Consider the following 26,146-nt stretch of genomic DNA (forward strand, 5'->3'; position numbering starts at 1 on the left):
ATTGAAAGATAATCTTTTAATCTGAAACCATTCCGAATATTTAGCCATACCCAAATTGGCTTCACTGATTAGTGAATCAAAATTCTTGTATGATAAGATTAAATTGGTATCATCAGCAAAAAGCATGGTAGACACAGCAGAAAGGTCATTGATATAGATTAGGAATAGTAAAAGTCCAAGGATTGAACCCTGTGCAATGCCATAGGATATCTTGGCCCTAGAAGATGCATAATCATTTGCGATATCCTACAAATTGTTCCCTATCATAAACATAATTGTGTAACCATTGATGTGTATAATCAAGAAAACCACAGTGTGTAATTTAGCAAGCATTATTTCATGATCAACTGTGTCTAATGCTTTTGATAAATCGAGAAAGATGCCTATATTTCTGAATGTTTAAGGCTGAAAAGATTTTATCCACAAGGTGTAAAAGGGCCATATCTGTAGAATATTTTTTACGAAAACCATATTGGTGCTCAACCACAGCGACACGTGATACAACTTTAATAATAATAATAATAATAATAATAATAATAATAATAATAATAATAATAATAATAATAATAATAATAAGTGTTATTAGTATCATCATTATGAAAATATATTATGCCATTATCTATGTACATTGGTATTGTTTATATTCATTATTAATGGAATAATCCCTCAAGAATAGCATCTGTTGGTTTACATTATTCATATTTTACTGAACCTGAACAAAAAGTCATGTTTAACAGCTTTGTTATATATAAGAAAACTGAAGCAGATCAATGGATACTCAAAGAATTCAAAAGCCATGTCTAATTTGAAAAATAAATCAGCACAGATGGAGATATTATGGAAGACATCAAATGAAGAGTGAATATGGGATGGAGTGCTATTGGATGAAACAGCATGCTGCTGAAAGGAAATGTACCCACTTGCCTCAATAGAAAAGTATCTGATCAATGCATACTACCAGTGCTACCTTATGGCTTTGAAACCTGGTCACTTAATGTACAAATGATACAGAAACTGCAGATATATGCTTGGAATAACAAGAAGAGATAGACAATAAATGAATGGAACTGACAACGAACCAAAATATGTCACATGATTGAAAGGGTGAAAATTGCAAGAAGAACGGATCAAAGATAGACAAAGGGAGTTATTTAATGGATACCAAGAAATTAAAAAAGACCTCAAGATAACCACACATAGAAGATGTGAGGATGAAATCATACACTTTGCAGGCGTGACATGGAAAGGAGAAGCTGTAGATCGAAGCAAGTGGAAACATCTTATATACATTTTAAATAGCCTATATATGTATGTATGTGTGTGTGTGTGTTTGTGTGAGAGGTATTAAGAGTAAACATGAGAGTAATGTAATGGTGATGTAAGGAGAAAGGCGAGGAAGCACTATGTATCTGCATAGCTATACCAGTGATACTGGATTTCCTTCACTTCCTCTCTTCCAAGATGGCATTTTAATTTAAATACTAAAATGACGTAACCACGTTAATCTGCATGTGTGCTCACGTTCGTGGTGCGCAGACTGCCACAGGTCTGCGCAGATCTGCGCGGCTCCACCAATGGGATCGGTGCGCGAATCTGCGCAACACGAACGCGACCTAAGCCTACAGGTTTCTTAGCAACCCATCTGTTGACAGAAGTCTCGGCGCGCTTTGCAGACTCGCAGCGGCTTTTCCAGCGGTTACATATATAAAAGTGCAATAAATGAATATTAAAATGTACAAACTGGAACTGCCGTCGGACCTCACTAAAGCTGCAAACCTGGAGAAGAGAAGAAACGGGGAAATCCAGCGACAGGAGAGGATTTTCAATGCTAAAGTCAGAACAATTGGCGTAAGTAGTGTAAATCCGACTGATTTCTTTTAACACTGTATGTCTGTCTGCAGCTGCTTATTTTCCTATAAACAATTCAGTGCCAGCATATCAGCATCTAAAATTGTATTGATGTGAGGGTTGTTTTTCTTGTGCTATAGAGAACAAGAACATTGAAAGAAAAAAGTGATCAGGTTTTATATAGCACACTTCTTTATTCTTACTTTTTAAATAGAAATTATGCCTTTTTTGAATAACGCTTATTTTCCCCTATATATTATCTAGGTTGATAAGGGAGCATTAGATTTCCAAGTGCAGGAAAGGAACTTAAAAGAAAAGAAAGAAGCTGAAATACTAAATGCCTATGGTAAGTATAAAGTCAGAACAACTGCAGTATATGTTTATTTATATACTGTATACTGTATAAATGGTCTGCATTTCAGTTGGAATAGTTTTAACAATTTCTATCCCATTACAGGGATAGTATTGGGGGCCTGAAATAATTTTTAAAATGTGTCTTTTGGGCACCTAAGCCAAAAGAAAGGCTGAATACCATTTGTTTTCACATGCCACATCGCTTTTGCTATTGTTTGCCACCTGGAGCACAATTTATTGATTTCTAAAAATCAAATCTTGAGAAGTGAAACCAGTCTCAAGAAATACTTACAGGAAGACATAACTCGTTGTTTTGAAAAAGCTAGGTTAAAAAGGTTTAACACTCATCCTGGCTTTCTTCTGAAGCGGAAGAGCTCAACCACAGAGATAAGGTGGCGTGTTTGCTGGACCAAAGGCAGAAGAAGGACATGAGGAAGCTGTACAAAACCATCGATGAGTTCCGGCAGGTCTACCAGCGACCAGAGGCCAGGCGGGAGTTCGATCTGAACGACCCTGAGCAACTGAAGAAGCAGGACCCAGCGGTGGGCTCTGGTCAGGGCCTGCAGGGGCTGCTGGGAGAGGATGAGAGGAACAGCGAATGGAGGAAGAGTCAGCAGGAGCAAATGAGAGGGTGGTCACAGCAACAGCAGGCAGAGCTGGAGGAGGCCAAGGCTGGACAGAGATCTGCAGGTATTCAAAGGGTGTCAGCTGGCCACTTTGGGCTCCCTGCTCATACCTTCTTAATTACAGCTATTCCTCTTCTTATCAGGCATTCTCAATTTAATTAATCAGTCATGATGGAATTAGTAGTACTATACCTAAAACAACCAGCAAATGAAATCTCTTAATTTATGTTGTGACTGATTGATTACATTAGTCTGTTTTTGAACAAAAATACCAATGTTGTCCTTCACATTTTGAAACTAGTATGGTTTTTTAAAGAAAATGCAAGGAAATGTAGGCTAAACACTGAAATTAATTAATGTAAAAAGTTTACCTCCTCCACAGAACAATTATTGTTAAAAATATATATTATTAAACAATGATATATTTACATTGGGTGATGTAAACTATCATTAGCTACAGTGTATAAAATGTTTAACCAATGTTGTTTAATAGGGGACTACTTTACTACTACAGTGCTTTGAGACAATGCTCAAAATGAAAAGCTACTTTATTCCATGACAATCTGATGGTGACTTGTGAATTTATTTCACTGTAGGGCTGTTCACGGTCTGAAGAGCCGCCCCAGATTGTTAGCTCTCTAAATGAAGATAAAAATAAATAGCTGTCACACAAACTGTAATACATTAGTCTATACTAAAACTAAGGACAGCCCAATGTCAGCTCCTTTATTATTATTGAACTAAGACATGAAGCCTGTGCTAAAACAATATCATCGTCATAAGCACTAAAATTCCTCATTTCCAGTTTCTCTCTGCATTACTCTTATGTTGTCACATATTTTTCACATATTATGTTTGATTTTGTCAACTGCAGAGCAGCATTATGACCAGATCAGGGTGGAATTGGACAACAGAGCCGTAGCGCTGCAGAAGATTGAACAGGAAAGAAAGAGGGCCATTGCAGTTGCAAGTAAAGATTTCAACTTATCAAAAGTAAGGTGGCACTTTATCTCGTAAACAGTCTTGATTGTGCAGCAGTACCGTTTTTTAGCATCTGACTTCACATTGAGTGTGAATGATTTCAAATTAGAACTTCTTATCAGGAGAAATGTAAATGTGTGGAGGGAAAAATGAATAATAATCTAAATATAATAATACTAATACAACTACTGCTACTACTAATTATAATAATAACTTACAATCACAATAGGCTTCCCAGATCGGTATAATTATAATAATAATACAGTATAAGTGCCAAACAACACTTGCTGAGGGAGTAAATGCTTGATAAATAATGGGTGGTATGCAAATTAGTGTTAAATGTGCAAAGTATTTCAGTGCTAAGGGCTACTACTCACAGCTAGAATGATTTTGATTGGTTTGATGTTTTGATATAATATGTAAGCAAATATTGACATTTCAAACATTGCGATCAAGATTGTGCCTGAGCGCCAAGACTGTACTGATGAACTAAAGTGTTTAATAGGCTGCCGAAACTGCAGAGAAAAGGAAACTGGAGAAACAGCAGGAAGAAGAAGATAACCGGGTGGAAATCTTAAACCTCCTTCAGGGAGACTTGTTGTCTGAGAACCCTGACCAGGCCATAAGTGTGTTGGGACCACAGCGCGTTCGACCTGATCACTGGAAAGGCCTGAGGCCTGAGGAGATCAAGGACATAACTGACTTCCAGCTACAGCAAGCCCAAGAAAAACTGGTAAAGAAAATACTACACTTCATTTTGTAAAGATTACATTCTGAAAGTAATCAGAACTAGGATTCTGAATACCCTAGTTTGGAAAGAGATCATTTTTATTCTGGAAGAAACTAATCATTTGGTGCAACACTACTGTGGTCTGCAAGATATCATAGTACTTACATGTGGCTGAGCTCAGTAATCTTGCTTTGTGGCATATCAGCCCATTGTAGACGTAAACGTACATTAGAGATCAGACAAGAACTGTCTATTTGTCCTCACTAGGGTTTAGTTTGTGATTCATTAGAGCTTTGAAGCCCTTGTGTTCACTATTCCACCTTTAATTAGTTATTACTGCCCTCTTCTGGACATAAATATTGAGCATAAGGAAGCAGAATACCCTGTTTGAAAATCTTAATAGATCTACCAGAATTGAACTGCAAGAATTACAGTTTTCATTTTTATTAATAATAGAAAATTATATTTATTAATGGCAGATATTTATTTTTCTCCATCCCCCCCATTCATTGCAACTTTAATTCAACTAGTGACTGACAAGCAAACTTATACACAATCTTAAAAAAACATGAACTGAGAAATTGTGTATAAAGGGGCATATATACAAAAATGTGTGATCTTTCAGCCCACAATAAGTTACTAGAGAAATGTCTTTACTGAAGAACAGCCTGCCCATATGCAACCTTATCCCCCCCCCCGTCCTCATCCCCCCCAAGAAAGCTAAAGCGCAGGAGCAGGAGTGTGATCGGGAGTGGGACCGCTACCAGATGAGCTCTGCCCGTGCCGCCCTGCTCCATGAGCGCCAGCAGGCCAGACTCAACAGACAGCTGCGCCGGGCCCAGGACAACATCAACGCCCAGCTCTCTGAGCAGCACCGAGCCCAGTGAGTGTGCCAGGGAGGGCCTGCTAGTGGCTCTGCCAATGCAATAAATTGTCAAGTACCACAGAAAACAGTGCATATATAAAACAATATGTGAGGTACACATTTAAAATGTTACTACTATATACAGAATGCTACAGATTTATTTCTAAATACTTGCATGCAGTGCCGGCAAGGTCTGTGTGAGTGGGTCATTGCCGGCAACGTGTCTTTGTGAATGTTTTAGTTCAATTTCTTTATTTTCAGTTTAATTTGAAAAAAATGACCATTGCATTCTTATCAAAGAAGCTCTGCCTTTTGAATGAAAGTTGATAAATCACAGCTTATATAATTCAGTTACTGAGGACAGTCAAGTGATCAATAAATCACTTTTTACTATGACTTGTTTATATAAATTGTTCATATTTTACACCATTAATGAGAATAGTTGTTCATACAACACCATCTCTGAAAGAGATTTTACACAAAGGCCATAAATGGCCACGTCCTGACCTACATATATCAGGGGTGTCCTGAGAGCCCCAATCCCCTTCCTCTCATAGGTCACCCTAAATCACCAGTTTCTAAATACTGGGAACACATGGGAATTAAGCAGCTCAACCAAGGGAATTCTTGAAATCTGAAGGTATTCATATAATTGTTCCAATACTTTCTAATTGTTTCAGATTAAATATTTCAGATGTTTATAAATTGCTGATAGAAGGGTGAACTCCAAAACCTGCTGGATAGGGGCTCTTAGGACCAGCGTTATAGACCACTGACATACACTCACCTAAAGGATTATTAGGAACACCTGTTCAATTTCTCATTAATGCAATTATCTAACCAACCAATCACATGGCAGTTGCTTCAATGCATTTAGGGGTGTGGTCCTAGTCAAGACAATCTCCTGAACTCCAAACTGAATGTCTGAATGGGAAAGAAAGGTGATTTAAGCAATTTTGAGCGTGGCATGGTTGTTGGTGCCAGACGGGCCGGTCTGAGTATTTCACAATCTGCTCAGTTACTGGGATTTTCACGCACAACCATTTCTAGGGTTTACAAAGAATGGTGTGAAAAGGGAAAAACATCCAGTATGCGGCAGTCCTGTGGGTGAAAATGCCTGGTTGATGCTAGAGGTCAGAGGAGAATGGGCCGACTGATTCAAGCTGATAGAAGAGCAACTTTGACTGAAATAACCACTCGTTACAACCGAGGTATGCAGCAAAGCATTTGTGAAGCCACAACACGTACAACCTTGAGGCGGATGGGCTACAACAGCAGAAGACCCCACCGGGTACCACTCATCTCCACTACAAATAGGAAAAAGAGGCTACAATTTGCACAAGCTCACCAAAATTGGACAGTTGAAGACTGGAAAAATGTTGCCTGGTCTGATGAGTCTCGATTTCTGTTGAGACATTCAGATGGTAGAGTCAGAATTTGGCGTAAACAGAATGAGAACATGGATCCATCATGCCTTGTTACCACTGTGCAGGCTGGTGGTGGTGGTGTAATGGTGTGGGGGATGTTTTCTTGGCACACTTTAGGCCCCTTAGTGCCAATTGGGCATCGTTTAAATGCCACGGCCTACCTGAGCATTGTTTCTGACCATGTCCATCCCTTTATGACCACCATGTACCCATCCTCTGATGGCTACTTCCAGCAGGATAATGCACCATGTCACAAAGGTCGAATCATTTCAAATTGGTTTCTTGAACATGACAATGAGTTCACTGTACTAAACTGGCCCCCACAGTCACCAGATCTCAACCCAATAGAGCATCTTTGGGATGTGGTGGAACGGGAGCTTCGTGCCCTGGATGTGCATCCCACAAATCTCCATCAACTGCAAGATGCTATCCTATCAATATGGGCCAACATTTCTAAAGAATGCTTTCAGCACCTTGTTGAATCAATGCCACGTAGAATTAAGGCAGTTCTGAAGGCGAAAGGGGGTCAAACACAGTATTAGTATGGTGTTCCTAATAATCCTTTAGGTGAGTGTATATTTATAATGTGTTTATGTTCTGAATAATGTAACCTAACAACACCAATTAAATACAACTCTGTACCTGAATGTGCCTGAAAATTTAAACCTAATGTTCTATCTTTCTAGGAAAAACATCCTGGAGAAGCAGGTCTACACTAATGCTCCAGATGATCGCTACTTTGCGCAGTTCAACACAACCAGCCGATAGCGTTTCAAGCTGCAACATTATCTCTATCCTTCCAATAAATCAAATACTGTCAAGAATTTTAGCAATTAGAAGCAAGGAAAATGTGTATTTTAATGTTTATCGGGATGATAAGTCCTACATAGCCACATATATTAATGACCATATCACAGCCTTCATTTTGAAATAATCATCCTGCAGTAACAACATGGGGGGAAAATATATGTCAAGTTATGTTAAAAGGACTATTCTCCAGGAATGTATGTAGGGGGAAAATGTATCAGTGCTGTCAGACAAAATGTTGTTTATTGGTTACATTATGTCTGAACCTGGGTAAATTCCACCCGGGTAACATTCCAGTTTGGGACAAGTCCAGTCTCCCTAAATGTTCGGGGGGACACTGAAATTGGACACTGTTGTCTGAGGGGGGTTTCTGAGTGTCTTGTGTCAATAGCATAACAATAGCCATTGATGAAGATAGTTGAAGAGACAGCATGACAGTCTGTTTAACAGGTTCTGGGAAGGGATGGTTAAATGACCCTCGACAGAGGTACAGCTGTGGGAACCAGAGTCGTTTCCCTGTATGGCAATTCACAGCAGCTAACGGCTACTCGGGTGGGTGGGGTGGTCACTCTGTATAGGATGAAGCACAACTAAACTGATGTGTTAGTTGACCAAAAATTAAATGTATCTCAAATATGAAGCTGGAGTTGGGCAGGGGTTCAACTCATAAAAGCAGACTTATCTGCTCTTAGTCTTTGTATCAGTTTTGCCTTGCTGTACCCAGTATACCTGTATCGTGAGCTCTATACTCTTTTTTCATTATACTTATATATTTTAATTCTGTTAACGTATTTTAGAAACAATGGCAATAAATGCATCCAAAAACACCAAAAACAGATTACAATAACATCAGAGGACAGACACAGATAATGTATTTCTTCACAAAATGTTATATATGTGTTAGCTGACCAAAAATTAAAGCACATGTATCTCAAATATGAACTGGTGATTTCCTGGGGACTATGCTGCGGTGTCATTAAGCAGTTGCTATTGAAGGTGACCATTTCTTACATTTATATAATAATTACGGTTTATTGTTTAATTATTGTTGACTGTAAAACAGTGTCCAAAGGGAACTTCATTGAAAATTGTGATACACATTTAAGGTGAAATGGCACAAAAGCAGGCCAATATTCTGCAAGTGGAAGGTGAAATTGCAAGGAAACTCCAAAATGACAGCTATAATGATATTTTCATTACCACAAGTAAAATAACAGTATAAATCTAAAATGTCAGATACTGAAATGATCCTTGAAAAATAAAACATTTACAGAATCCATTTGTTCATTTGAAACTTAACAAAAAAGGGCAGGATAGGGCAGGGCCGGCCTGTGGCATAAGCGGAATAGGCAAATGCTAGGGGCGCCCAAATGAGTGAAGATTCTTTTTTTTTTTTTTTTTACTAATACTGTTTTAATTCTATTAATTCGAAATATTACCCAAAAAAGCGAAAGCCCACACAACAACATAACTACAGCTTATTAGGCCATATGTTCCGTGTTGCCGCAGCGTCACCCCGGCCGGCCCATCAATCCCCCCGCTCTCATAGTCAGACTGACCTGCCTGTGGGGGGCGAGTTCAGTATCTGAAGCAGTGAGTGACACTGAACAGGAAACATGATCAATTAGCTTCAGTAGCCACTTCAAACCATGTCAAAAAGACCAAAGCCCTCTGGTGTCCTGGGAAGAAAAAGATGAGGAGGACAAACGGGATAAGGACAGAGGTGATGTGATGAAAGAATAGTTTATCTAATTGCATAGTTACCGTTGGAGCAGCGTTACTACTAGCTTACTTTGGACGATACTAGTAACGTCGCTCATTTAAATAGCTGGCTACAGTCATTGTCAGTTACTTTTAACTTAAATTAATTAGGGAATGTTGGAAAGACTACTCATGTGTTTGGGGAATAACCTGACCTGTAATGTTTTGAAGGGCAGTGGAAATGGCTTTTGTAATGACTCGCTTAACTTTACGTTTTTGCTCCACTGCCCGGTCCCTTAACAATTAGCCAATCAGAGCGCCGAACTGCCACGCCTGGAGATAATACACTTCCTGAGGTTTGAAAATAAGTTTACCCTGGCGATTTATGTTAAGTTAAGTTATAGTTAGGGTCTACAAAACGGAGAGTAATTGTTTATTATTATATGATTGTGTGCGGGCAGCACAATGTAAATGTTTGTTTGTTTGGTAGAAGTTATTTGTGCTACATATTGAGAATAGCGACGCCAATCTGTTAGCCAGCCGAGTCATTATCTACTGCGTCACCATGCGGTCGTAATGCGAACTGCATTGATTTATAATATATTATTTATTACCGTTATCTATTGTTTACATGCTTATTGAATTGAAGACAGTGTATTATCGATATGTATAACGGTTATAAGTTTATAAGATATAACCTTGGTTAAGGTCATTTCTCAGCATCTAGCTGTAGTAAGATAGCATAGATCCATAGGTTTGCATTTATGCTGCATGTAAAGTCATTTGTGTATATTAGCTCTGCTGTCAGAACTGTGTATATTTATATTATTATTCTTAACATGATTATTGGTTATATTGATTATTATACGACTGATATACGTTATTGTTATTTCTTTGTAGAACCATACATACATATTCATCAAACTTAATATTACAATTACTGAAGACACCGTTTTGGATACAGTGCTAGTGATGCAATAAAGGGACACGGTTTGTAACTAATGAGAATTGTGCATTCTTACCGAAGCCCCACACCGATCACACCTTTTGAACGATCAGCTCTTTAACTCTTTCATCCAACTCCGTTACCTATAACATAATTTTGAGAAATACACCTTTTCTTTCAAGTGTGCTGCAGGAACCATCCACTTATTTATAATTCGTTTTATGTCATTTGTTTGCTGCAAGGCGAGTAAGGCTGTAGAACAATGCTATATTATTCATATTGCACTAAGGTGTCTAATATAGTTTTGTTCGTTCAATACTCTTATTTATATTATATTTATAATTTGTTTTATGTCACTTGTTTCTTTAATTCTTTTAATTATTTAGTTTTTTTGTTTTGTTTCTAAAATACAGAAAATCTCAAAAACATAAAGCTATGCAGTTTCCGTGCGAGTGTATGAACACAATGATCGGTGGTGGAATTGGCTGCGATGCAAGGGGCACCAGCTAAAATCTTGCCTAGGGCACCAAATTGGTCAGGTCCAGCCCTGGGGCAGGACAGGGCAAAAAATATTACTTGGCCTCACAGTTAACTTAGAGAAAGATTCACAGAGAATAAAACTATCAGTATCTAAACAAACATGAAATGAGGACTCGAATAAATCAGGTAAGTGTACAGAAGTGTACTGCAGTACCAGCAGTTAGGAGACAAAATCTAGAGTGAAAATACACTTTTAAGTTTGTAGTGTAAAGCATGAAAAGCACACTTTTACCATACAAACTTGAACCCGACCAACAACAAACAAACAAACGAGGCAAAGACCGTTCAATTAAGGCAAACATTGTAAAACGGCCTGTACCCTGCAGAGGCCATGAAAGTGACGGTTCATAACCTGTTCTAGTACAACAAAATTAAGCCATGTCAAAAAAACAGCTTTAATGCATCAAAAAAAAAAAAAAAAGAAAGAACTGAATGATGTGTCTTCCTGGACAGGCTTTTAAAAAGTAGTCAGCATGTGGATTATAGCACATTAGGTGGCTGTTCAATCAGTGCAAGAGTATTGAGCTCCTATAGGTCTCTGAAGTGATGTGTCCAAGTCTCAGCAATGAACGTTTTCCATTTCATCTGCCACATGGTTTCCACTTTTATTTTCAGTTCATGGGACAAGGAACTGTACCTGGGGTAAAACAAGTGAAGTTTAAGAGCTTGGCTACAATACACAGACCTCTTTCAAGATAGACTGAAGCTCCAGAAGAATTCAAAATATTTATTTTGAGATCATTTGAAACATTTTGGTAGGGTTCAAATGATTGAAATAAAAGAAAAAGGTGGTACTAACTTGATGGAATTCATGGCAAGCTCCTTAAGAGTCCCTAGATGAGACTTCAATCCTCCGATACCCATAAAGACCTCGTAGAAATCGTATGACAGCCCTGTGGCCCCGAAGACAGCTGGGTCGTCTGAGCTGACCACCATGGGGTGGCCTTCTGCCATCAGCACAGCAGCCGGGTGATTCCTCAGGTCAGACACCAGCATCAGCACCTTGGCAGAGAGACCCTGTCAGTCCTGCTTTACAACAATTCAAATCTAGGGATGCACCAAATCCAAGTTTTTATGGTTCGGCCAAATACCAAATTCATCTCAATAGATTCCACTGCTCTGCACTGTGTTAATCTGTCACCAAGTAAATTTTAATGACATCAAGACTGGAGCTGGAATTTTTTAAATGTCAGTAGGGTAAACCATAATACAGACAACATATGACATTTAAACACAATAGGCTTGTAGAGTCCTTACTCATTTGTATATGTAAATAAAAATAAATTCACAGGTGCATTCTTTTCGGTAACTATCAAATCTGTATCAGCAGAGATTTGTTGGTGAGTAGGAGTGTGTAGCGTGAGGCAATACATGGAAATAAACAGTGGGAATACTAGAGTTATTCATCAGTTTATGCAATAACAGGGTTGCTTTGTTCTAAAAACAATGCTTACAAATGGAAAAGTCAAAAGGGACTGATGAAAATGTACTTCAGCCAGTTAAAAACACAGATGTATTGTTTTCTGTTTTGTTTGTTTTTGTGTCAATTTGAAAACAATAACCCTTAGAGTGAATAGTGTGACTGTGGTACTCACAACCTAATACCTAATATATATGTTTCCACAGGTGTTTTTTATGGACATGCATGCAGCCTGTGCTAAACTACCTGGTTTGAGATGGGGCAGAGCTCGATTGGCACACTCCTGTTCCTGGAGAGCTCTTTGGCGACTGGGTGGTGGGCAAGAGCAAAGCCATGGCCAATACGGCTGGTGTTAAACAAGAGGGCATCAAGCACATTCTGATCCACATCAGTGCCATCCCAGTCTGTAAACAAAGTGTCTTATTAACTACAGAAAACAGGAAAAAAAAAAAAAGGATAACCAAATTTCTCAATGCTTTCAGTGGATGCAATGTGTTTTGGACTGCGTTGGCTTAAAGGCATGAGCTACAATGCTTGCACATGAGCTCCCACTATAAAAACTGAGCTCTAGAATGTTCTCTCCCTCCTGTTCAGCTTAGGACCCCAGAGTTACCAGAGATCCATGCCTCTCCAACTCTCAGTGCATCTCCACTCTAGCACATACATGACAATTCATCCCAAGCAACATAAGAACAATTCAACCCTTCCTCTCCAGCCACTCCACTCATCTCCCTGTGTAAGCCATGGTACTCTCATGGCAAGACCAACTGCGCCCAGCTTCCTCCAGACTGATTTCTCCCCATACCCTCTCCAGGCTACTCTGCTACTGCAACTGACGGTGGCTGAATGGCCTACCTTCTCAAGACACAGCTGATCAAAAACCAACTAGAATACCTCAACCCTCCCCTTCTAATCAATGAAACACCCAACTATGCTCTTTTATCTGCTAACCACCATGATGCACCTTATTAAATCTGAAGTCATTCCTGCACTTTAAATAGTTAATTGTTAACTTCACCTGTATGGTTTGGAATTGTGTAGCACTGATGGAAATGTTCGCTTTTTTTTTTTCATGCTCTTAGATGATCTAGGCTACCCATAACCTGTTCCTAAATTAAGGAATGCCCTATATTTTGTAATTACTCAGTTAAACTTACTCTAATTAGTTTTGAAGTTAGCTATGCATTGTATTGCCTTGCTTTGATTATATGTTTTTTGAAATGTGTATATTTTGTGACAACTGTAAATCACCTTGGTAAAGGGCATCTGCAAATAAATTAATTAATTTCCTGAGCTATCTTTCAGTATTTTAGCATGTATAGTACCAAACATTCTATGAGGAAATGCAGCAGATAGCAGGCAAACATTGTTTCCTCAGACTGTTAGTGTTGTGTCTTGACACTGACAAACAGAACAGAAAATAAGCAAACCCAAGTACAAAAATAGGTACGTCTTTTAAACCACAAAATCCTGCAGGTGCCTGGCTAGCAAGTTTTACATTTTACATTAAAAAAAAAAAAGTAAGCATGACCTCAGCGAATTAACCTAACATTGTATTGTACCGTTTCTACTTAGCCCATCTCTGAGGCATTAAATCACATTACGTAAAATCAACACTTGAAAAATAATTTGAACTGTTAGTAAACAGTGCAAACAGTGTCCTCTGCCGATACTTATGAAGAGCCAATATTAATATAAGCTGTATTATGTTTTATATTCATAATATGCTGACTGAGCAAAGTAGATCAAGCTAGCAACAGGCAGTTGTTCAGAGGATATCCTCTGGACAGTCTCCTTTCCACTTTGACTTCTGTTTATTATGATAAGAGGAACACCCAAACAGATCAATAGCCCACAGATACCAGTTTGCTTAGTGTTTGTTTGTGGTTTCCTGTTCTTCTCATGGCTGAAGATGCTACATTATAGTGATTGATTACCTCATTGTCCATTGTTAAAGAAATGCGAGATTGGGCAGTTTGTATGCCACAACAGGAAAACGCCTGCTTCCAAGATGACCCCCACTGCTCAAGAAGACCACCACAAACATTCAGAAACCTGATCAAGACAACACTCTGGGAAACCTGTGACTGCCCCTGCCCACAGACCCACATGCCATGCATTGTATAAAAGCTGTCCACTGTTCATCTGTGCATCAAGACTGGGTTCTTCACTTAGACCACAGAGTGACCACCACACCACCACAGACTCTCTGAGGACAGGTGAAGAAAAACGACGATTAATGAAAAAACTTCCTATATTAACGACAACTCTGCGAAATGACGAACAAGTCAATGAATTGCAAGGACCCCCTGTACTTTCTTTGAGAAACTGAATGAGTACTGTAGTCATTTCGGATATCTGTAAATACTTACCAGTCTCTCCTGCATGAAAGAAGTAGGGAAGGATGAATCCTTGCTCACTGGGCAGAGACAGTGCCTCCCTGAAGTACCATAGTGGTTGACCACCATCTTCATACCCCACCTACAACCAAAAACATCAGGTGGGTCATTATCACCATCAGCCTTGCTTTCGCCAGATCATACTGGAGCAATTCCAATCCTCACAAACCCCCCCCCCCCCCCATTCTTTCCTCTTCCTAATATAAAAGTCACAAAACCAAAAAGGTCTCCAAGCTCACTGCTGGTGGATGGAGGAAATTAAATCGCATAATTCAATCACTCACAAAACTAAAGGCACACAAGAGTAACACAGTAAAGAAAGGAATACAATCCTCGGAATGATCAATTAAAATTACCCAGAGTTCATTTCTGTATATAATACAAATATGTTCTTCGACTTCTACAATTGGATACAATAAGCAAAAATGCAGTTCAGGAATTGTATTTGTTAGTATGAAATGTTCTCCTTTCTCTGTGAAACACCCGTCATTTACAGATTCGTAACCCCCCTCTGACAATTTTAAAAGACAAAGTCACAACAGCTGCTTACCAAATCAAAGCCTGCCACTGTGTCAGGGAATGTGGTTTTCAGTTTCATGGCTTCTAGAACCGCCTTTTTGACATCAGACGCATCCATGTGCCTGAAAAATACACACAATAAAACATGCCTTAGCAGAGAAGTAGAAGTTCACACAAATCTCTATGACTGCAGTACTTGTAATGTAATCCCCTTATGTCAGATGATCAATCACAATGATCTATATAAAAAAAATCTTAATTATAATCACTAAACATTATTAAGCAAGCCCTACGTGGTCTTACATTTTAAAGGGAAATTACCAAAATACCAACCATGTGTATATGCATTTCTATACTGACTGACTAGTAGTAATCTTTGTAGTTTAGTTGCCATCTATTGAAATTAGTAGAAATTGTCCTCTTTTTTTTCAACCCATCAGGAAATGTGGGACTTAATAATTTGACTTAATATAGGAATAAAAATATGATAATGGTTCTTCGATGCATCACATTTGTAATATAATTATCTTTTAGGAACAGCAGTGTGAGTGCATGTGATGTGTAATAAACATCTTATGTATGGACTGGATCGTACAAATATATAATTGATACATTAGTATAAATTAAACCCATTTATTAAACTATAAACCATTTTAATTATTGCAAGTCGTGTGTATGTGTTTTTCCTCCCTATAAAATATTTAGATACTTTACTTTTAGGATATACTCTCCCTCTGTACCCTGACTGTTACGTCTGTATCTTACCTGTGTACTGTGACAATCACTCGCACTCCCATGAAGTCAGGGTGATCGGCTACAAACCGCCTACCAACTTCCTCGTAGGCCTTCATGGCCCAGAACTTGTCATGAGTTGTTCCGTCCAACTCATAGGTCTGTTGAAAATCCCACAAGAAAATCTCTTAGTCTGAATTCAGGGTATAGAAAAGGATCAAGAACTAGATCAAAAAAGTTATTAATAAAAACACAAAACAATGCTATTTCTCCACAGTTTAGAATGTAACTTGGTATGCATGGTACACAATACAGAACATATTGTAACATTGATATTCATGCGGTCATAAACTGGAAAATAAAGTAATTTCTCAGGATTTGTTGTGGTGGTTGGCCTCAAAGTCTCTTTCCATGTTGTCCATGCAGTGAAATTGTACACAATATTCCTGGCCATTCAAATATCATGGAATAGGCATCAGGCCATACCGGTGGCAGCATTGCACGGAGTTCCACATACATGACGTTGTCCTGGTAGAACTCCAGCAGGCCCTGGTAGAAGTACTCTTTAAAGACGGGGGCAAAAGAAATGAGTCCTGAGACCACTATAAACATCTGCTCAAACCTCCGCCACAATGCATCCTGGGTGGGGAAGGCTGCCACAGGGTCCTCTGTGAATAGGGTACAGTTGCGGATTAAACTGCGCATTGGGGAGAAAAAAAAAAAAGAGGTCAAGAGCATTAGTGGGGATGGAGGTAAAAATAAAAACGTGCATTATGAATTTGTTTTTCCGTTTTAAGCAGACATTTTTAGAAATGGTCATGTACACACAGTATTACCCTCCCAAGACAAAACAGGCATTGAACTGCACATAACAAGGCAATGTTGGGGAGCTAATGGATTCAGTTTCTCATGAGGGGGTTCGCTGTGCATCCGGGATGGACAGGGGCAAGGGAGTCCCGGAAAAAAAGGGGACGGGGATGCAAATGTGGATGTGGACTGAACACCTGCTGCTGGGCTGGAACCTGGGTCCATGAGGCGAGGTGCAGCACAAGCAGCGCTGAAAGCAATACTGGCGTCAAACCACAGTCCTGCGTGTGGTGCATGAGACGATTGAGGAAATGCAAGAGGGGCAGAACAAGGAACAGGACAGGACATAAGAGCTGGACCGGAGTGGTCTGCTCTCAAACTGTAATTTCATATTTAATTTTGTTTCATTTTATTCATAATGTTTAGGGGTCATTTTTACACCTTTCTTTGCGAGAAAATAAATAAATAAAAAGTTAAAAATAAAACTTGTCTGAGCAACTGTATTAGTATAAAATTTACTTTTCTGCGTTTATTTTTTACAGCTTAATCCATGACCTGTTTATTTCCACCAGTGTTTCAATACTGAAAGCTACACCTTGTCACTAAAAAGTAGCTGCACGTGGTATAACTCAGCTAGTCTTTGATGGGCTGATGTGCAGAGTGTATGGCAGGGCACTTCAGCCCTTGATAGAGCAAAGAGAAAACTATTCAGAACAAAACCTACCTGTTATCAAAATCGGTGACACTGGCAATAGTTTTCCTCAGAGATTCCAATAGCATCCATTCAGAGCACTCAGACAACTTAGAAAGAGAATGTTTACCGAAGTAGTGAAATCGAACTGACTGCTCAGGGGTGAAGCAGATGTAGCAGTTGGGAAGATAGCTGGCATTCCTGATCAGCCAGTCCGCTTTCACTATTGCGTAGTCGTGAATGTGCAGTGCAGCCCCTGCGGACAGAAGAAAACCACTTATTTCTATAAAATTTAATTCAGTGGGATACAGACCTGCTGGGTTTAGCAGAGGTCAAATGACAGCTGCATGTGGAAGCTTGTATCAGCATCTAGTAGAGAATGGGTCCAGACCAACAGTGTGTTGATTCAGTACTGCAGGAGCAAAGTCTATGATGGAAATCAGTGGAGAACGTCAGGTAATATTTACTAATGAAGAGCAGTGAGGTTCAATTCTGTACATTTAACCTTGACCTGCCTAATTCTGGGTGGTTTGATTGCAAAAGAGTGATTGCATTTGCACTGGATTGAAAAACCACCTTTAGTGCCAGGTTTTTCCAAAAGGAAGTTCTAATGATACAGAACCACAAAGAAACTTATAAAAATTAGCAACCTGAAAATACATAGGTGGTACTGAATTGCAATTGTAACTACATTAAACTTCATTAATGGCAACATAAGGGTAAACAGGGTGGTGGGAAGTTTTTTTTTTTTTTTTTTTTTTTTTTTAAATGGGGCCCAGTTTCTTCATACATCCAATAAAAAAACAATACACAAAAAAACATATTAAATACAAACATAAACAATACCAAGCAAATAAAATATCCATAAAAGACCACATTGTATGTTATTTTTCAAACAAAGTAATATTAGAAGCAGGCCAATATCATTCCCAAGTTATTTATTCTGATTACACTGTAAACATGAGAGTGTTTGGCCTGACCACATCCGGGGGGCCAGATGTGTTTGACATTGACAATGCGTTTGCAATTGCACTTAATTAAATCAGGCCCAAAAAGGTTTTGATTGCAAGTGTAAATTGGGCAAAACAATAGAACACTGTGCTCAAAGTATTGACTGTTATTGTTATTGTTGTGTTGCTATTTTGATAATTTTTATCTTTTGGCGACTGAAGTTTTTTTTTTGTTGTGTACAGGTGACCACATTGACTACAGATGATACATGAAAAGGTCAAGTTGTATTGTAAATTCAAATTACATTAAGAAACATACACACAGGTAATTTTAGAATGATACATACATTATTCAGTTTACCAGCAGAACAATCCTACTGATGTAGAGAAGATAAAGAATGTACTAATTAATGATGTTAGTAAGCAATCAGATGCTTAAGCAGAAAACTTATGACTGCAGAAATCTCTCCCCTGTACAAAGACAGTATTCCCCGAAAAGCACAGTAGGTGGCAGCATTAGGGTTCATACAAAAACATGTGAAACCATAATACCCACAGCCTGTAAAGTCTACCACTAATATTTACACAGAGAAAAGTGATCAGATAGGTAGATACAAGTGATACTCATATTCTTTTTCTTGGTAAGTGACTGGCAACCATGCATAGTTGCATACAATGCAAATAATGCCCAACTGCATTCACAAACAGCCAAGGGAGTACTCAGTTTCTTTCACAAATACAAAGTTTGGCTATACTATACGAAACATCTCAGAAGCATGAAAAGAGTTATTTGATAAACTTAATATAATATCAAGTACAGGAGGTGCAAGATATTTTTCTAGCAAAAAGCATTTCATAATCCTAGCAGATTACATAGACTCAGTGTTCCAGGAACTGTGACTTCGGAGGACAGAGAGCCAAATCTTACTGCCCATGCAAACATACCTTTCCTCCTCTGTTGACAGACCAGTAAAAGAGGAGACAGTAAGAAAGAAACAAACACTTTTCAGTATTTAAATTGGTCAAGGACACTATGACCAAACACAGAATCCCATACACCTTCCTCATTCATTACTAATATAATTGTAGGAAGCACCCCTTTTAGCAGTGATATAAATCTAGCTAAGTCTACCTCAGCTTCATAGAAACTTTATAATCGTGATATTGAGCCTGGTGGCAATCCTACAAAAAACAAACAAAACTACAAAAAAAAAAAAAAAATGTATAGTCTACACTTCAAAATAAAAACACACGTATAAAAAAAAAAATGTTTTTAAGTGTCTCTTTCTAGGTTTGTATCTTTAAATCGAGAAAACTGCACTTGAGAAAAAGGGTTCGAAAATCTGCTTGAAAGTGATTTTCCTAACATGCTAAATCTGTGGGTCCTGCCACAGGAAATTCTGAACATATCGGGTAGAAATCTCTACACTTGAATGGGTTATTGGAAATGCTGTTAGCAATTACCTTTGGGCATTTTCTGCAAGAACTTGAAAACATCACTCCTCTCAATGAGCTCCCGCACCTTGAAGAAGTGCATGGCAGGGGGGAACATCCCGGAGATCCTAGAGGCGGCCACCTCCTGCTCCTTCAGTTTCTGGAGCTGCGCACTGACCTGCAGCTCCATATCTGTCAGCAATACATTCCCCCCTGTCCGCTGGAAGGCCTCCTGCTGGAGAAGACTGGCTCTCAGACGGGGGTCTGGAGAACCGTGACACACGCACATCAGGCAAAGTGCCAGCGCGAAGACCTGCAGGTATCCAGGCCAGGGCTGGGTGTCCATTGTGCCTTGCCTGGACTGAGAGAGGAGAGGAAGTGTCTTTTAAAGAGGCAAATGTCTTAGTTCCAGCAGAAAGTGATGTGGTTTCAGTACACCAAAACCTAGCTATGTTGCGAGTGCAAATTCTCAAAGAGAAGTAGCATACTTTTTTTCTATTTTACCAAACTCAGTAGCTGATAGCGTATAAATAGTTTTTTTTAAAGAGAGGGAGTGTACCCCAGGTTCCTGCTGTAATATATAAACTGATAGCACACAGGCCCTAGGGTGACCATATTGCTGCATAATCCCCAGGATAACACAGAATGCCATCATAACACTGCAAATAAATTACTTTACAAACTGCTTTACTAAATTCTGGCAGTAGATAATTGATTTTCATATTTCTATTTTTGTATGAAAACATTCTGAATGAAACATTCAAATACAACTACAGAAAGAACACTGTAACCTCCCATTTTGGGGAGATTTGTGAAAAAGATAAGGGTTAGTAGAAAATCAGTTTAATGCTACAGGACACAGGTAATGTCTGGCATTATTTGCTCTCAATAACAACTTTAAATCATGCCGTGGAATGAAGAATAAAGACTTCCTTATTGTTCTCTTTCACATCTCTAATCATCCAGAGTTAGACATAGAAACTATATCAAAATAAACTGGTTGTTGCACACAGTTGTACACTACTTGAGCATATTTAAGTACTAAGCATATCCAGCAGCTGCGCAGGAAGTACTTTGACCAACAACAAATATTTGTTAATGGTTTAAAGAAAACAAATCTTGTGATCATTATGTTGTGAGACACCAAAGTAATGAAGAATATTAGTAGGGTTTATATGCCTCTCAGTTTCAACAATGTTTCACATAAAAAGAATGGCTCAGGTCGCAAGTCTAACATAATAATTAAATAACAATAAATAATCTGAAAAACAACTATAGGATGGATTAGAAATATTGAGATCTATTGCTAGTTTAAGATCTGCGAGGGTTTTAAACCAGAAAATATCTCCAATAAAGGGACCTGATAATGAAGACAGGGATTGGTTTATATTTAGGTGTGTGTGTGTAGCAATTAAGTGTCACTGCATTTGGATTTGGATTTTGTGATGCCACAGCCTGCTATTACTTTCGTTTCACTATAGAGTTATTGTAATGTATAATCAACGTTAAATAATGCACCGATGTTGTAGATACTAAAGGGAAATGCTTTATAAAGTTGCATATAAGGAGTGTTTTTTTTATGCATGTATTTAAAGAAAAAAAAATAACACACATTTTCTCTTCATACCGCAACTTCCTAAAGTGAAGAAGGTTCACCAAATAGTTATGCATAGACTTACAATACTGCAAACCCATTTAGCAAAGGTTTATTTCTGTCTGTGCGGTTTGTTGTGGATTTATTTTACAGGTTTATATAATGAGTACTGTCCACTCGGTGAACGTCTTTTTACATTAAACATTCACTATGAAAAGGTGTAATGTTGTTTCTTTACGTGCGAAGGCTTTCCGACATCAAGAAAAAGGTAGGAATGAACATTTAAAAGACAAAATGCGCCTCATAATGTTGTCCTTTAAAGTTGGTTGTCAGACTGGTAAACGGAAGGGTGTTGTCTACTTTACCAGTCTGAGCGCAGCAATACAACACCGATCACCCTACAGTCTATTGGAATAAAGTGCAGCCTCTCACCTGTTTCATTGCTTCAAATATAACGTTGTCTCGTTTGAACCAGTTTATATCTGGTGACAACGGAAGTGAGAGCGTTTCAATGGCACTACATCTGCCAGCGATAAGGTCGCGTTCGTGTAGCGACATTTTCCGCAGGTCTGCACAGATCTGCGCGGCTCTACCAATGGGATCGTGGGGATTCTGCAAATCTGCGCAGAACTGTTGACATCTGCGCAACACGAACCCGACCCAATAGCTTCTGACATCAATACGTCACATCCCCTTGGGTTCAGTTGCCCATGGAAATCTAACACATGCGATTGGACTGCAGTAGGTCATTATTAAAGGGGGTTTATGGAACGATAAAGGTGGGTTGTCAGTGAAAGGTTTGAATAACCGTTTAGAGACCATCGTGTGTGTGTATACATATACATATACATATACATATATGTATATATATATATATATATATATATATACATATATATACATATACATATACATATATACATATACACTCACCTAAAGGATTATTAGGAACACCATACTAATACTGTGTTTGACCCCCTTTCACCTTCAGAACTGCCTTAATTCTACGTGGCATTGATTCAACAAGGTGCTGAAAGCATTCTTTAGAAATGTTGGCCCATATTGATAGGATAGCATCTTGCAGTTGATGGAGATTTGTGGGATGCACATCCAGGGCACGAAGCTCCCGTTCCACCACATCCCAAAGATGCTCTATTGGGTTGAGATCTGGTGACTGTGGGGGCCAGTTTAGTACAGTGAACTCATTGTCATGTTCAAGAAACCAATTTTAAATGATTCGACCTTTGTGACATGGTGCATTATCCTGCTGGAAGTAGCCATCAGAGGATGGGTACATGGTGGTCATAAAGGGATGAACATGGTCAGAAACAATGCTCAGGTAGGCCGTGGCATTTAAACGATGCCCAATTGGCACTAAGGGGCCTAAAGTGTGCCAAGAAAACATCCCCCACACCATTACACCACCACCACCAGCCTGTACAGTGGTAACGAGGCATGATGGATCCATGTTCTCATTCTGTTTACGCCAAATTCTGACTCTACCATCTGAATGTCTCAACAGAAATCGAGACTCATCAGACCAGGCAACATTTTTCCAGTCTTCAACTGTCCAATTTTGGTGAGCTTGTGCAAATTGTAGCCTCTTTTTCCTATTTGTAGTGGAGATGAGTGGTACCCGGTGGGGTCTTCTGCTGTTGTAGCCCATCCGCCTCAAGGTTGTACGTGTTGTGGCTTCACAAATGCTTTGCTGCATACCTCGGTTGTAACGAGTGGTTATTTCAGTCAAAGTTGCTCTTCTATCAGCTTGAATCAGTCGGCCCATTCTCCTCTGACCTCTAGCATCAACAAGGCATTTTCGCCCACAGGACTGCCGCATACTGGATGTTTTTCCCTTTTCACACCATTCTTTGTAAACCCTAGAAATGGTTGTGCGTGAAAATCCCAGTAATTGAGCAGATTGTGAAATACTCAGACCGGCCCGTCTGGCACCAACAACCATGCCACGCTCAAAATTGCTTAAATCACCTTTCTTTCCCATTCAGACATTCAGTTTGGAGTTCAGGAGATTGTCTTGACCAGGACCACACCCCTAAATGCATTGAAGCAACTGCCATGTGATTGGTAGGTAAGATAATTGCATTAATGAGAAATTGAACAGGTGTTCCTAATAATCCTTTAGGTGAGTGTATATACATCTATATACATATCTACATCTACATCTATCTTGCAATAGAGCATCTTTGGGATGTGGTGGAACGGGAGCTTCGTGCCCTGGATGTGCATCCCACAAATCTCCATCAACTGCAAGATGCTATCCTATCAATATGGGCCAACATTTCTAAAGAATGCTTTCAGCACCTTGTTGAATCAATGCCACGTAGAATTAAGGCAGTTCTGAAGGCGAAAGGGGGTCAAACACAGTATTAGTATGGTGTTCCTAATAATCCTTTAGGTGAGTGTATATACATATATATATATACATATATATATATATATATATATACATATACATATTGGACGTCAGGTATCTCTTTATCCCTACTCTTGAGATTTAAATGGAGCTTTAGCACTAAATTATTATTATTATCATTATTATTATTGAAAATAGTTCAATGGCTCGTCTTCTTAATATCAGTTTTATGCCAACTTCTGTTATTCATTGTTCATTGAAAGCAACAGACTGTTGTAATTTGTTGCAACCCAGCTCCCAGCTAAATAATTGGTATAATTGCATTAAACCTTTTTTTTTGCTAAAAAACTCGCAGAGATCACACACACAAAAACACACCATGTACCATCATGCTTTTATTTATTTATACATTTATTTATTTATTCATACAGTGCATCCACAAAGTATTCACAGCGCTTCACTTTATTCACATTTTATTATTATTATTATTATTTCTTGGCAGACGCCCTTACCTTACAACAAAAATGCAAAACAAAGTGCAAAAATACAGAGAAGTACAAGGCATCAATCATTACAAATTCAATTTAGCTAAAACAGCAATTCAAAATAATACATTTTACAAATTCCAATTTACAATTTACACAAATACAGTAAGTGACTTCCTACATCCTGGACAGTGAAAGCTAAGTGCTGTCAAGATGTAGGGTCACAGTCAAGGGCTACGGGAAAGGGAGCAAGGAGGAAACAATCAAGAACACGAGAAGCATAATAAAACTGTGAAGTGCTATCTAGCAGGGATAGAGGACTAATATTACAAGTACTGTCGGAAAAGATGTGTCTTGAGTAAGCGCCGGAATGAGGTCAAGGACTCTGCTGTTTTGACTTTGGTGGGCAGGTCGTTCCACCATTTAGGGGCCAGGGATGAGAAGGAGCGGCTCTGGAGGAAGGAGAGTGGAGAGGAGATAGAGTTAGTCTTCTGGCACTGGAGGAGCGCAGAATTCAAAATTCTACAAACAATATCCCATAATGACAACGTGAAAGAAGTTTGTTTGAAATCTTTGCAAATTTATTAAAAATAAAAAACAAAAAAAGCACATTACAGTGATCCCCTGCTGATTTTGTACATTTGCCCACTGACAAAGAAATGATCAGTCTATAATTTTAATGGTAGGTGTATTTTAACAGTGAGAGACAGAATAACAACAAAAAAATCCAGAAAAACGAATTTCAAAAAAGTTATACATTGATTTCCATGTTAATGAGGGAAATAAGTATTTGATCCCCTATCAATCAGCAAGATTTCTGGCTCCCAGGTGTCTTTTATACAGGTAACGAGCTGAGATTAGGAGCACTCTCTTAAAGGGAGTTAGGTGTTAGCTTGTTACCTGTCCACAGAAGCAATCAATCAATCAGATTCCAAACTCTCCACCATGGCCAAGACCAAAGAGCTGTCCAAGGATGTCAGGGACAAGATTGTAGACCTACACAAGGCTGGAATGGGCTACAAGACCATCGCTAAGCAGCTTGGTGAGAAGGTGACAACAGTTGGTGCGATTATTCACAAATGGAAGAAACACAAAATAACTGTCAGTCTCCCTCGGTCTGGGGCTCCATGCAAGATCTCACCTCGTGGAGTTTCAATGATCATGAGAACGGTGAGGAATCAGCCCAGAACTACACAGGAGGATCTTGTTAATGATCTCAAGGCAGCTGGGACCATAGTCACCAAGAAAACAATTGGTAACGCACTACGCCGTGAAGGACTGAAATCCTGCAGCGCCCGCAAGGTCCCCCTGCTCAAGAAAGCACATGTACAGGCCCGTCTGAAGTTTGCCAACATTTGAATGATTCAGAGGAGAACTGGGTGAAAGTGTTGTGGTCAGATGAGACCAAAATCGAGCTCTTTGGCATCAACTCAACTCACCGTGTTTGGAGGAGGAGGAATGACCCCAAGAACACCATCCCCACCATCAAACATGGAGGTGGAAACATTATGCTTTGGGGGTGTTTTTCTGCTAAGGGGACAGGACAACTGCACCACATCAAAGGGACGATGGACGGAGCCATGTACCGTCAAATCTTGGGTGAGAAACTCCTTCCCTCAGCCAGGGCATTGAAAATGGGTCGTGGATGGGTATTCCAGCATGACAATGACCCAAAACACACAGCCAAGGCAACAAAGGAGTGGCTCAAGAAGAAGCACATTAAGGTCCTGGAGTGGCCTAGCCAGTCTCCAGACCTTAATCCCATAGAAAATCTGTGGAGGGAGTTGAAGGTTCGAGTTGCCAAACGTCAGCCTCGAAACCTTAATGACTTGGAGAGGATCTGCAAAGAGGAGTGGGACAAAATCCCTCCTGAGATGTGTGCAAACCTGGTGGCCAACTACAAGAAACGTCTGACCTCT

At 39.2% G+C, this 26,146-nt stretch overlaps 2 protein-coding genes across 2 annotated transcripts; one reads left to right on the forward strand and one right to left on the reverse strand.

The window, feature by feature from the left end:
- The first annotated feature begins 1,656 nt into the window (after nucleotides 1-1,656).
- Nucleotides 1,657-8,574, forward strand: ribc2 (RIB43A domain with coiled-coils 2). Its single transcript, XM_066724549.1, has 7 exons — nucleotides 1,657-1,848; nucleotides 2,113-2,194; nucleotides 2,569-2,892; nucleotides 3,703-3,821; nucleotides 4,315-4,542; nucleotides 5,256-5,422; nucleotides 7,518-8,574. Exons 1-7 carry the CDS (start codon nucleotides 1,720-1,722, stop codon nucleotides 7,597-7,599), a joined length of 1,131 nt encoding a protein of 376 aa, XP_066580646.1. The 5' UTR covers nucleotides 1,657-1,719; the 3' UTR covers nucleotides 7,600-8,574.
- Nucleotides 8,575-11,114: 2,540 nt separating this feature from the next.
- On the reverse strand, nucleotides 11,115-21,905 carry LOC136771957 (adenosine deaminase 2-A). Its single transcript, XM_066724548.1, has 10 exons — nucleotides 21,804-21,905; nucleotides 19,808-20,138; nucleotides 17,427-17,649; nucleotides 16,382-16,592; nucleotides 15,929-16,056; nucleotides 15,195-15,285; nucleotides 14,618-14,726; nucleotides 12,492-12,649; nucleotides 11,625-11,827; nucleotides 11,115-11,462 (listed from the first exon to the last, which is right to left on the reverse strand). Exons 1-10 carry the CDS (start codon nucleotides 21,810-21,812, stop codon nucleotides 11,354-11,356), a joined length of 1,572 nt encoding a protein of 523 aa, XP_066580645.1. The 5' UTR covers nucleotides 21,813-21,905; the 3' UTR covers nucleotides 11,115-11,353.
- Nucleotides 21,906-26,146: the final 4,241 nt, after the last annotated feature.

This window comes from Amia ocellicauda, chromosome 15 (assembly GCF_036373705.1).
Source record: "Amia ocellicauda isolate fAmiCal2 chromosome 15, fAmiCal2.hap1, whole genome shotgun sequence".
Taxonomy (NCBI): domain Eukaryota; kingdom Metazoa; phylum Chordata; class Actinopteri; order Amiiformes; family Amiidae; genus Amia; species Amia ocellicauda.